The following is a 14,210-nucleotide window of genomic DNA, read 5'->3' on the forward strand; positions in this document are numbered from 1 at the left end:
CCCTACACAGAAAGGGCCTAAACTACATAATTCTATTTACTACAATCTTAATAAGATCCTTTACTAGCTAGATGCAAGAGGAAAGGCAGATTGTCACAGTTGGACATTTTATATATTTCTGGAAGTTATCACAGCACTGCCTTTGTTTTTCATTCCTGCAGGGATCTGAGACCTAAAGGTAGCATCTGAGTAATGCCAGGATAAAGGGCAGCTGTAATGGGGCCACAGTAAGTAACACCAATCTACCACCAGCTTATGAAGAATGCCTTTAGACCTTTTGTTGGCTGTCCCACTGTCCCTGCCCCCTTCCAAAAGGGCCAAAAGATTCATAGAAAACTAATCACCAGAGCTGAACTTCAACAGCCCTGTGATTTACAGCCTTGCACTTGATCCTGGATTTCCTTCTAGGCTTTCCAGTCACAGAGTTATATGGTATAGATGAAGCTTAGTCAGAAGAACAGAAACAAGTATAAAGATTAGTAGCACAGATCACACTGCACTACTGAGAAGAAAGAAGGCAAGGGATCGAAGTGGCTGAAAGACACAGAACCAAAAATACGACCCAGTAAAAACAACAGCAGCAAATCTCCAGAAAGGGTAGTAACTTTTATTTTATGAGCTGAAAAATTGGAAAAAATGGACTGGTTTTCCAACCCAAGATATACCTGAAGACATGACTGTGTGCTTAAAAGCCCACCTATTATTTTCTGACTGTTTTAAGCCAGCCACATTCATACCCCTGCAAAACACTGCTTCTCTTTTAACAGGATGCCACTTACTACACAGACCAAAGCAGAAAGGCACCTCCATGAATACAAAACAGTCTATACAAAGTGAAGATAAAGGGAGATTTGGATGAAAAGAACATTTAAGTTACTAAACACACTGGTACTCTGAAAAGGACCCCCCTGCCAAAGCACCAAAATATCTTGGATTCCTCCTGTTGAAGCTGGGGTTGTAGGGATAGGTGACAGAGGAAAAGAGGGAAGCCCTGTTTCTGAAGAATGGTTTGAGACATTCCTGGAAAGTTCAGATTCTCTTTTCTTTGGCTAGCCAGGGACATGTTGAACTTCCATCATTAGGTGCCTCACGTATGTAAACTGATATAAAAACACACACACATTTGGCCTACACAAAACTATCCTGGAGACAAGAGACAGCCTCTGTAAATTTTATAAGGGGAGATTCCAACTCTTAAGTTACAAATTTACTTCAATCTCAAATTATCAACAAATTGAAAAATCAGTCTGAGAACAGTTTTGCTCTGCAAACTTGTACTATTGCTGCAGCACAGAAAAGTATTTTTTGGAGTGTTAGTTAGACTTCTCTCATAATTTAAGAAGGAATGTATCAATACTGTGTTAGGATAATACCAATCCATTTCTACTGAAAAGCTAAGATTAATCTATGAAGTTAGGGTTCAAACATCTGTAAAACTTGTGCTCAAAACTCCAATTTTAGTCCAAAATGTATTGAATCTGAAAAACAATATTCCTTCATAGATTTGTCTGTCTTCAGAATTAAACAATTTCTCTGTCTCTTTAAAAAACCTAGAATATTTTACATTGCACTATAGCACCAGCCACCATTCTTCACAAGTAGGTACCAGTAAGTGTGAGCAGATTACACATCATCACAGCAATACTGAATAGGAAAGCAACATATCTGTGCCTCTCAGAAATGCCTAAGAGAGCAGACCAGAACCAGATATAGCCTATTTAAATCAGCACCACAGAATTTCAGATGCAACCTACAGATACTACAGCTTCTAAAGAAAATTCTTAATTACCATCTATGCACACTTTTGCAGACTGAGGAGGTCCCCTGAAAACAAGACCTTATTTTTGTATAGACACTGGAAACAACCAGTTTCAGACTCCACAGAAACATGCACTGGGCACCTCAACTGCATGAAACTAACTCCAGCCAGGGCCTACAAACCCAACTTTGACTAATACCCATGTCCTATTACACAGCACAAAACAAGGAGAATGCTCTTGTGTCTAAGAGATTACAGCAGGGAGTGACCATATTCTCAGTAGTTCTCTTTCAAACACGTTGAAAGTAACTGCCTAGAAGTTATTTCATATATACAAAACATCCTTCTGTCTGCCGAGTCCTCTGGTCATAACTACTCAACAAAAATAGCCACCTTCTGCCTATTGTCATCTTCAATAATTCTTCAGCTTAGATGGCAAAGATTTGTGCTTCTGAAGCTGCAAGTTCAAGTCCTGTTGGCAACTAGCTGCAGCAGTCTAGTTACATACACAGTTGTAACAAAAGAACAAAACCAACCAACAACATTATCACTTTCTCTTCTTCAGTCACTCCTGTTTTCGCAAAGCCAAAGCTCTGACGAGGTTTCTGTCACTATTAAAGTCTAAGATAGAGAAGCTCTGAGAAGATTGCCTATGCCCACTGACATCTCATCAGATGTTATATCAATACAACTGGGTAAGAAGAACCAATTCTATGTAATACTACTACTTAAATCTATCATGGCTCAACATGCACAAATCGCTGAAAGGAAAGGATCTTGAGAAGTAATACACCGAGAAGATAAGAAGATAAAGCATCATTACCAGCATCATGCTGGGTAATCCATTTTTTAAATTTAGCATTTGTATAATAAGTACAGATCTCACAGATAAAGTCTCATGTAACCCATTTGCAATAAACTGGTCTAAATGTTAGATTTAGACACCCAGCTGACATCAGGAAGGCCTGTGCGCAGAATGATTTGAGAATGAGAAGCTATGCTGCAAGCACAACTCTCCAAAACTAATTGTGACCTAATGGAGAATGCAAATTTGATCTTCTGGTAAGCTTACCTCACTTCTTAATTTCACCTGTGATCCTCTACTACAACAGAAAAACCCCCATTCTTTATAAATAGAATGGGGGTTCAGTCTTTTCGTGAAGCTTCCATTTGCTAAAAGTTGTGTTCTAAGAGACCATCAAGTGCATACAGATGATTTATAAGACTAAGATAAGCATTTCAACTAACTATGTAACTCAACTCCATGTCCTACAGTACATCTCTGCACTTCTACTCCACTGTATATTAATTTAACCTCCCCTAATCTAAACGCCTTCAATGCAAGAATCCAGATGCGAACCTAATATTCAGTGCTACAAGACTTTTGGGCTTATTCATGTGACTTTTGCCAGGATAAAATTCACAACTGAAGAAATCACTCCCAGGGACTTCATCTGCTCTAATTTTTTCCCTCAGTCACATAAGATATTAAAAAGCCTTGCTGGATTTACTAACCTCCCATACTATTACACATCACTTAACCAACACACAGAAAGTAACTCTGAGATGGAAACACAAACCATGGATTAGTGGGGAAAAGGTACATAACTCATTGGAGAATCTATCACAAGAACAGTGATGTATAGTACTACTCTGCCATGTACCTCTGATATATGGCCTGCTATCAATTACCTCTAATTAATTTATTCAATGTTTCTACTGCCATAGAGTATTTGAAAATAATCTGCCCTGGACATGTGCTTAGCTAGGCATGCAACCCTTCCACACACAGATATTACCTTCTTAGCAGAAGGACACCTGAGTGCTGACATAGGATGGAAATACACTGTGACATAACAGACATTCTCAAGCAGCCAGAGGAAATGTTAACTACCCAGGTTCAATTGTTTGAGACTCAGTATTAACATATTCCACACCCAAGAGTTTGACTAAATGATTGTTACTCTGTCTGAAGTCAAATATTCATCATTGCTTGATATGTGGAAGACCAATTAATTGTGCAGCAATGTATTTATTTCACGACTAGAAGTTTCCTCTTTGACCGTGGAGGTCATAGAATTGCCTGTGTGTACTGCATTGGTGTTTCCCTATGAAAGCTGGATAACAAGAAATCTTAAGAAGTAACTCCAAGAAAAAACATCTCCACTCAACAGCACACCTACAGAAGTACAAACAGAATATTATCTATGAGAGAAGCATTTAAGAAAGTGACTCTCAGCCCTCATCACACTATTTAACAGCACTACAAAAGTGCAACATACATATTGGAACATTTTCCTCATTTCTATGTGACTTTTGCACGTATCAGCTGATACCATGATAGTATGCAGCATATTGCAATCTGCTACTAACACACACACCATGATCAAAAAACAAAACAGAACAAAAAAAACCCCACAGATATTACAATGTACTGCTTCAATATCTCCTTCTCCTCAGCTACATAAAAAGTTTGCAGGTCCCCAGCTTAGTTAAAGGCACCCAGTTTAGACTGAAAGCCACCAAATCACTGAACAAACTGAACAACTTGAATTTTTACTTTCAGCCCACGTCTTTATTATTCAGATCATATAGACTCACCTTAGTCCATGGATGTGCCTTAATCTGAGGAAATTTGAATTCAGTATAGTTTGGGTTCATTTCTCTAATTTGCTCCCTTGTAGGCGTTCCCAGAACCTATAAGGGAGAAAGAAAAAGGCAAATTGTTTAGATATGCTTCATATGGAATTAGGACTGCAGTATAACCTATCAGACATTGAGACAACTGAAGTCAATCTATGTAACTAGTAAGTTAATATAGTGCTGAGAACAAGACAACAAAACTTTTGCACCCAGGAGAAAGAAGTCCTCTCTCTGGGCACCCTTCTCCAGTCTGACCACTGTCCAGAGTAAAAAATGTGTTGTACTCTGTGCTGCTGCCACTTGCCCAGCCAGTGGGCAACACTAAGAAGAGCCTGGTTGTCTCTTCATTCCCTCACACCACAAGGCTTTTTACACACACTGACAAGATCCCTCATCCCTGGCCAAGCCTTCTCTGCTTCAGGCTGAACAGTGCCAGCTCTTGCAAGCTCTCCTCATGTGACAGATGCTCCAGGGCCTTAATCACCTTTGTGGCCCTTACTCCAACATCAGTGGTCTCTTGTGGGCAATTCAGTTCATGTTCCAAGCCCAGTGTCAAAAATTTGTCCAAATCTTATAGAGTTTTTCACAAAATTACAGCATCTCTCTCAAACTTAGCAATATTTTGGTGCGGTAGAGAGTTCACTTTCATTAGGTTTATATAAAACAGTAGTACCAAACACATTCAGGGATTGCAGTTCACTGCATATGGTTGATTAAGGATCAGACAAATAGCACAGACTGCATTTTACAAGTCACAAACAGCAGTCCTCCGACAAGATTAAAAGATCAGCCATTTACTGCTGAGCATCTCCTGCTCTCCCCACAAATAAAACCGTGCGGCTTTGGGCGGTGCTTCCTCATCTCAGTGTTTCCACATGGAGGACAGACTTAGCTTAAATCTAACTTGGAAGTATCTGAAAGGCATACCACCTGTGGTTTACCTTCACCAAGCTTTATTTCTCATTCCCAGAATCTGCACAATGTTATTTATGGATGCAAATTAGTTTTACGAGAAATAAACAACTGCATTTCTCTTTGAAGGGGTGGGTACATTTTGAAAGGATTTCAGAAATGTCTTGAGGGAATAAGCCTGACAATATGGCATGAGTGCTTTCTTTTCAATTAGCACCAAATGTGAGAGAGCCATTGTCTTCTAGCTATATATGAAAACTGCAAAGTATCTGCAAGAAATCCCACTGTTTTCTGCTTGCACCCAGTTCTGGGCACCTCTTTGCTCTGCTGAGAGAAGGGGAGATGGCAGAAGGCAGGAGTGGCTCCTCTGTGCTGGGCTCAGGCTCGTCCATACGAAACCTGTAGTGGCACTATTTTGGCCCCATGACAAACCCCTCCACACATCTTAGTGTAATGTTATCACCTCATCTCATCAGACTGCACTGTCACCATCAGGCAACAAATGATCACACCATGCTGGCACTCTACCTTGCTGCTTGATAAAGAAATATCTGGTTACAAATTCTGGTATCTGTGTACATTTTCATTCTGTTAGAAGAATGGAAATTACAAAAATGCACTCCAGAAAGTCAGGTAAGGAGGTAAAAGAGCAAGGTAACTGCTGTTTGAGTAATTTGTGGAGCAGAGAAACTACCATCAGGTATTATGAACAAAACTTGGTATCTCTTTGCTATTTAAGAGTTGCAAAACACAAAAATATCCTATCCACAAAGCAACCTTTTAAATAAAGAGCAGCAGCAGAGGAAATAAACTCTGCAACTTGTTCAGACGTTGCTCCTTGGATAACAAATTTGACTAACAAATTGTATAAAATGAACAATAATGTTTTGTAGATCACATTGCTCATGACGATTTAAAACCCACCTAATTCTAAAAGCCAAGGGTTACTCTCAGAAATGTCAGCAGATTTTTTTGGGAGTGTCTGAAAATACTAGTTTTGCTTAGGGGGTAAAAAAGGAGAATGTGTGCAGATTCCATATATTTTGCTCAAGTTTCAAAGGAGAAAAGAATTGAAAGGAAAATGTGCCCTTTCCCCGCTGTTTTTCTGTCTGGCACCCAGAAGAGCATCAGCCATCCAGCTGCCAGCCCTGCCAGGATAGTGCTGCTCTCAAAGCTTTGATGACCATCACTCTCAAACCTTTCCTGTTCTAAAAAATGAAGGGATTTCCCACCCCTAAATACTATTTTCATCTCAATTCGGGATAAAAGTGATTTTTAAAACCTTGGAAGTTTTTTTGATTACTTAAATTAACTTTCTGAAAAAATGATGGGCACCTTCTATTGCTCTCTCATGTTTTCTAAAAGCTAAGTTTTCGTGCCTCCCTAGTATAAACAATACTTTTTTAAAAGCATGTTTACCTTCTTTACCCTTTTTCTCCTCAAAAAATTCCTTCAATAGCTTTTCTAAGAAGCAGCAAGTAGATTTATTTTAAATTTAGCCCAAATATATCAAATTCGCTTGGTTGCCAAGGCTGCTCAGAACAGGAGCCTACACAGTGCAAGTATATTTAAAGACCACCTATAGCATCAGATAACTCAGATTAGATAAGCAAGGCCAATTTCATGGAAGAGCCCACAGACAATGCCTATTCAAGCATTTCACTAAAAGCACAGCTGTAACTCCAGATGATGGGAGAGGGCAACTCCTAAGCTCAAGCACAGGCAACAACAGCACTAAACAACAGCACTTCAGGTTTCACAAATGCTTAGAAAAGAAGGTACTGAAGAGGGATCATGGTAGCTGAAAGAAGGGATTGTCTGACCTTTCAGCTACATAGCAAGCAGCCTTTGACACATAAAATAACTGTACAAAAGGAAAAGTGACTACACAGTGTATTTATATTTACTCTGTTCTCTTGAGACTGTAAAACCAGACTGCGCTTCCAATTTGTACTGACAGCGGATTAAAGGAAAAAAAAAACCCAACCACAAAACAACACACCCCAAAATCGAACTAAAAACTGAAAAGAGAAGTAGTCTGGAAGGAAGAACAGACATTTTGAAGACTGTGTCAAATTCAAGTTACAAATTAGAACAGTGGGATGAATAAAGTGATAAACTGTAAAACTGTACAGTACTTGACTTATCTTGAAGAGGTCCTGTAGTGGATCTCTCCTCACCTCCCAGCATACCAATTCTGTTTGCTACATGATTTGAAACTGTACCTCACTGATTTATACTGAATTTTCAGTATATTAGGAATACTTTCAAGTAACCTTGGTAACAGCAATCACTTAAGCTGCTGCAAAAAATTGGTCAAAATTCTTCTTTTGAGGAAGAAGCATGAATTACTGTGCTTATTTTTGGCAGAATTACTCCATGAAACAGCTGGTTCACATTCAGATTGAATTTCATGTGTTTTAATTTGTGCCCATTCTTCTTGTCCTGTCATGGGATGCCAAAAAAGAGAGGGTGGCTCCCTCTTTGAACCCTCCCTTCACATACTCTGTACACTGGTAAAATCCCCACCAACCTTGGAAAAATCAGAGAAATACAGAGTCCAATACTGAATGATTCAGGTCAATGCAGATTAGCACATACTATTCTAATTCCTGAGGAATCTTATGGAAAGTGATTTTATCAAGGAAAAAGTTGAATTTGTTTTTTCTATTTAACACTTGAAAAACAAAAAGAGAACCAAAGTATGTAGTATAATAAAAATGCAGTTGTCTGATGGAATCAACTATAACTAGAATGAAGACAACTTTCAGATGAATGAAGGGGAGGTCAATGTGAGAATACAAAGCATCTTCCTGCAAGTCAAGATGCCAAGTCAACTAGTTTTTCTCTTCATTACCACTTGTCATTATCATCATCTCTTAAATAAAAATAAAGAAGCATTATCTACTAAGATTAAGTAAAGAATACACTTGCTGAGACGTGGACACTGCTCTGATTCTCTTAAGACAAAAACTGAACACAACAGGTTTCACAGTATATTCTGTCAAGTTTTTTTCCTTGACATTAATCTGTAAAGGATGAAGGTCCCCAAAACATTTTTATTCCACAAACAGGGTTCATGAAGGTAGGGTGACGGTATGTATCTCCTGCAGTTAAAGAAAAGCTACAATAAAGAAAGGCTCACAAGAATGTCATCCCTACCAAACAAGAACGGGAACTTATGAACCTGAAATAAGCCCTGAACTTAAATAAAGATTTTCAGTTTATGTTCTTACAATCAACTTTTTAGGAGGAAAAGATGGATTATTCAGCTCCAAAAGACACTTCAGTTACACCTCAGTACCAAGACAGCTGCTGCCCACACCTGCTTCACTATGCAAAACTGCGCTGAGTCATTTATGACCAAACCCACACTATTGCAACAGCAGAGGAAAAGGAAAACTGCAAGAGTTTCAACAAATCCCAGTGGAATAAAAGGCCCTTTATGACAACCATTGTTACTGCTGAACATTTGCCAAAATGTAATCAGCTAGAAGCACAGGGACCTTGGTTAGAACCAAGGGTTCAGAAGCTCCAGCTGGTAGTAACTGAACTAGAGTGGGGAGAATGTGATAATTCAAATCAGAAACCTCTAGAAAGCCATGGCTGCAATAGTATAGTGGTCTTCCCTGGGAAAACTGTGCAAGTTTATGAGGAAGTGTATTCCTTAAAGTCTGATGTTTTTGGTTTACCAGATGGCATAATTAATACTTCTGCAAACATGACTGCACCTCTTCAGAAAGTTGTGAGAGGTGTGCCAATAGTTATTTAAAAAACTCAGTGTAGCATCTCAAGCAGTTAACACAGCTTGAGACAATACTTCATGAGGTCTGTGGTAGAAAGTAAAATAAACGTACCCACTTTATATACACTTCCTTTCAAAAACACTTTCTTGCCAAACAATGAAAGCCAACTAAATATAGATATTTTTTCTATTCATAACACGAAAGGAGCTATACATCAGGAATAGGAAGAAACCCATTGTCACCGCTGACATGAATATAATTGCCCATCAACTTTTTATACTGCCTGCCTGCAAGTACTGGAAGTGATGAATTAACTGAGGCACAGGAACAGCCAAGTTGTGATGTGGGGGGACATCAGGGAAAAAAATGCTAGGAGCCTTCCCTCAGGGCTGAGGACAGAATCCATGTGAAAGCCCATGTCAGACACACAGGCAGATCATCAGCACAGGACCACATCCAATAAAATGAAATACTCTCCTATGGCTTACTCTCCCGGAAGAGAAGGCTCCTCTCTGCCCATTAACTACTCTGACTGGATTTGTTTTATTTCAAAAACTGAGCCCAAAATAGTACCTTGACATTTGAGCATGAGCCATATATTATAATTGCAGTCTATACTTAGCATTAGGCGCAGTAAAACTGTCAAGAGCCCAAAAAGTTACACATGAATAGGATTCCTGATACTATTGAACTTGCTTTTTCATACATTTTTTCCCCCTAGCTCCCCCTTACCCTGGGAACTATGAGAAGATTTTATTATTCCTCTTAAATTACCATGAAATGCCAGTTTCGGTGCAAGGAATAATCACAGTGCAGTAGCAACCAAAAAACTCAAAGCAAACACCACCCCCACCCTGTAACCCCCACTTCTTTCCTGTAGTTTTCACAAGTTGGTTGATTCATCTCATACTCTAAATAGCAGCCTACGGAAAAAATATTTCCGGTAAAGAAAAGAGCAGGCAGATTGGCTGATGCTGTCCTCCCCATGTCCCAGGGCTGCTCAGATAATTACTGCTGCTTCGTTCTTTTGACAGATTCTTTTTTTTTTTCTACTTTTGAGCAGAGTATGGGAAGGTACTAAACATAAACTTTGGAAAGATAATTATCTTAGAAAAAACCCACCACCCTTCTGAGATTCACTTCCTGCAAGAGGAATAAAGACTAACCACTGTCTGCAGGAACTGTACTGTACATAAAGCATATGCCAGCCAGTTTTACCTTGATGGTTCTGGGATGCTGTAGAGCTTGTGATGCCAGGAGTGCCAACAAACTCCCAAGCTTTCACAGGGAACAGTCCTCCCATCCACCACTGCTGCACTATAAGCTGTGCACAAGAGACTGGAGATCTACAAAGGAGTCTGTCCTGACTGCACCCCAAAGAAAAATCACACTTGTGGTCCAAGTGCTCCTTCTTTCAAACTGTATTCAGCAGGGTCCCACTTGCATAGTGGATTTTAAATAGTGAAGTGGCAACTGTCACCCTCCTGGGCTGCTGGAAGAATCCATCAAGTACAAGGCTGCAAGACTGCTCTGAGGCATAGTGTTTAATTGTACATAATTTCTTCATGGGATCACTGATGAAATCCACACTACCACCACTGTGACTGTTTCAGAAACTGAGCACATTTCTGAAGAAGATGTCACTTGAAAGCCAGTAGGGGCATGAATTTTAATGAGTATATTGGGTGACCCACTTGAGATATTCCCAGCGATGGGACAACCTAATATTTGGGATAGCAAGCAAAAGTTAAAAAAAAAAGTAAGAGTCACCATTCACGATCAAAATTTGGAAAAAGCACATGATTTCTCTCCTGTAATAGCATAAGTATTCAAGAAGAGTGTACTTGGGTTAAACTGCTTCTTCAGATGGAGCTCCAAGACAGTACTCCCTTATATTGAGTATCATTTTGTCAGGGGTAAGTGGTCAAAGTTCTCTCTTTCCCAGTCAGACTGAGAACATGTGGAAAGACCATATTTAAAGAAATAGGAACAAGTGGAAAAAATTTAAAAGAGGACTGTCTTTTGATGCAATTGAACGTGATGCTGTGGTTCTAGAGGGGCACAGTTTTTCAGAGCAGTTTGCAAATACACAGTAGGTCTGGAAACACTCCAGGTGCAACTATATGGAGAAGATCTTGCAAGACTGCTTGAAATGAAACTACATTAAGCCTATTGAAAGTGTCTCAAAATCTGTCAAAAGCCAAAAATGCTTGTGATGCAGCAAGGGACTGAGGATGTTGAGCATATGGCCTGCAGGAAGGGCAAACTCTGCCAACTTATATATCACCATGAACACAGCTAAAGAGAGGATGTCATCAAGAACTGCATGAGAAAGGAGAACTAATTTAATGTGATGGCATTTTGAAGTCATTATCCAGTCTAATGCAAAAAACTTCACAGCCAGGTGTAGCATTCACTTGCTGTGTTGTGAAATAAACTCTGAATAATCATAGCTGAGTAAGCAACTGAAGAGAAAACTGAAAAGTTTATCTTGGCTCAAAAAAAATGCCTCAAGTGTAACTGTGATTCAATCATCTTGAATTGATAAGAACAAGCAGTAAAGCTTCTAAGCTGACCTCTTCCTGCAGCGCAATCAATCAAATAGAAAGGATGAAAGTCTGACGTATTTCCAAACGTGTGGGTAAGTATCTTCTTACTATAGCCCATTTTTGGAAGTTTAAAATACACCATTTTCCCTGCCCCTAAGTTTCAGACACACAGTTCCAATGAAGCTATCTGAAAAGCAGGACCCCAGATAGTCAAAGAGCAGCTCCCAGGTCCCAGCCTGCAAGCTTCTACCAAGCTCACGGCTATTCTACAACTGTCAGATCCCACAGCTCTGCTCCTCCCACAGCCAGCTAGCATTAAAATAAGCCTGCGTTACAATGAAAGCTTGAAATATTAATTTTCTGTGGCAGCAAATGGAAGAGGTGGATGCCATCTGTCAAATTTTTTTAATGAATCCCACCCTAAAGGAAACTTTATACCACATCACGTTTTACACGTTGTGCCAAGATTTAGCATTTCTGATAATTTTTATGCTGCAGAATTGCATGTCCTCAACCATACTGAGGCCATGAAACTTAAACTCACTCACATGGGTTGCTTCTTTTATACCATCCTTTCAAATCTGAGTTGAATTTAAGCATCATTCTGGAAGTGCTAAAAGCAGAATGTTTCATGTCTTCTTTGCAGAGTTAAACAAATCTTAATTCGATTATTGGTCATTTTTAAAACATACACAGTAGATGGGACAGATACCTCCCAACAGCTGGCAGAATGGAAAAAAATTGACCTCACTTTCTACTTTTTCCCCATTTTCAAAAGATGAGGAAAAGTTCTAGGTAAACACACTTTTCCCCTCTACTCCTACCATGAGAAATACTTGTAAGTGGATACAGTGTTACAAGGGAAGCACCTTGCTATCCTGTTCCTAGACAATTTCTCGCAGCTGTCGATCTTGAACACAACAGTCTCAATTGCAACTTTTCTCTGTATTCCCACCTTCACCTTCTGCTAGGGCTTTTCTGAATAGTTTTGTAAAAACTTCACAACAGAAGATTAGGGGGAGAAGGGCACTGAAAAGCAAACCATTTCTTCAGTTTGCACTCAGCTTCTTTTCCAGTCTTGCCTTCAGAATATATGCTGTATTGGTAACAAATACTGTCAGAAGAACACAGTACCCACCCTTTCAGGCTCACATTTTATATTACATTTTCTTCAAGTTTCAGTGAACATCCTTTTTTGTGATTACTGCTGTAAGATTTACAGTATTTTTCCCCCAGACTTTCCTAAAACATACTGCACCTCAGCACATTTTGCTTCACTTCACTTCTGTCTGTAGTGGACTACATACGTAACAGAAGATGAGAAAATCCCAGCATGACACAGGTGTGAAAGGTCATTAAATATCCCCATTTCTGTATTTAAAGAAATTTGTCAGAAGTTTGTTTCTGTGAGGGTGAGCATTATAATTTCAATCTGTAATTTACTGAAATACCCTTTACACTAAGTACTCCTTCAGCTGCCTTGAGAAATATCATCAGTTTGCCAGTACTATATATTGTCACTACTATGAGTTAGTCAAGAAAAGTTACCCCCACAGATGGTACAATTTTACTGAAATTTTACTTCAGCAATTTTACTGAAGTACTCCTCTGCTTCAATACAACTGAAGTGCAAACAAGTAAGTGCCACAATTGGAGAATACATGTACTATGAAATTACTGGCTCACTGATGTTTTTTTCAGGCGTGCAGAACTGATGTTAACAGCTTCTTAGCAAACTTTCAACCAAACCACAAATTTCTGCTTGCCAAGCATGTCAATAATAAGAGACTATTTATCTCCTCATTATTTTACTTTCACATTGTGAAATCAAAGCAATGGTAGGGCAGAGCACTACAGTTTTGCCAATAAGGTCTCTCTACCCTCAGATTTCTGATCAAGCCATGGACAGTCGCCATGATGTAAAGTTCTATTTACAAAAAATCAGGTGGAAGTTGGGCTCTTCTTGTGGACAGCAGGGAAAGTTTAGGCTGGACATCAGAAGGCATTTCTTCACAGAAAGGGTGATTAGATACTGAAAAGGACAGCCCAGGGAGGTAGTGAAGTCACTGTCCCTGGAGGGGTTTAAGGAAAGACTGGATGTGTCATTTAGCACCATGGTATAGTTGACATGGCAGAGTTGGGTCATTGGTTGGACTTGATGTCAGAGGTCTTTTTCAATCTTGCTGATTCTTTGATTAGCTTTAGTTTTTCAGGATTTTAGACATTCATTAAAAAACAAACCAGGACTTTTCAGAAATGTCCGAAGGCAAACCCCACACGTTATCACACAAAATCCTGAGGAGGTCTGGTCATCTGATGTGCACCCCTTCCCATGTCACAACAGCAGTGTAGCAAAAGGCAGCACACCACTCCAAGACATTTCTCAAAAGTTAAAAATATTGTCACTTGGACCATCATGAGCCCTACATCTGAAAACAGCTCTAGTTTTTTTTAGTGTTTCCTAAGCAAATTGAATCAACTTGGAAAAACTGAGTTTGACATACACTGGGCAGAAATGCAATAAGAAGACATCAAGAAAGTCACAGGAGAAGTAGGTGCAAGACATGGAATCTCCAGAGGAAAGCTGCTGACTGGAGGATG

At 39.4% G+C, this 14,210-nt stretch overlaps 1 protein-coding gene across 1 annotated transcript in view; it reads right to left on the reverse strand.

Moving 5' to 3' along the window:
• GSK3B (glycogen synthase kinase 3 beta) overlaps positions 1-14,210 on the reverse strand; it is a 158,425-nt gene that overhangs the window by 26,949 nt on the left and 117,266 nt on the right. Inside the window, exon 9 of the mRNA XM_031056706.1 lies at positions 4,361-4,456. Within this exon, the coding sequence (XP_030912566.1) occupies positions 4,361-4,456 (96 nt within the window). The remainder of the gene's footprint in view (positions 1-4,360; positions 4,457-14,210) is intronic.

Source organism: Geospiza fortis, unplaced genomic scaffold, assembly GCF_000277835.1.
Source record: "Geospiza fortis unplaced genomic scaffold, GeoFor_1.0 scaffold1, whole genome shotgun sequence".
NCBI classification, from domain to species: Eukaryota; Metazoa; Chordata; class Aves; order Passeriformes; family Thraupidae; genus Geospiza; species Geospiza fortis.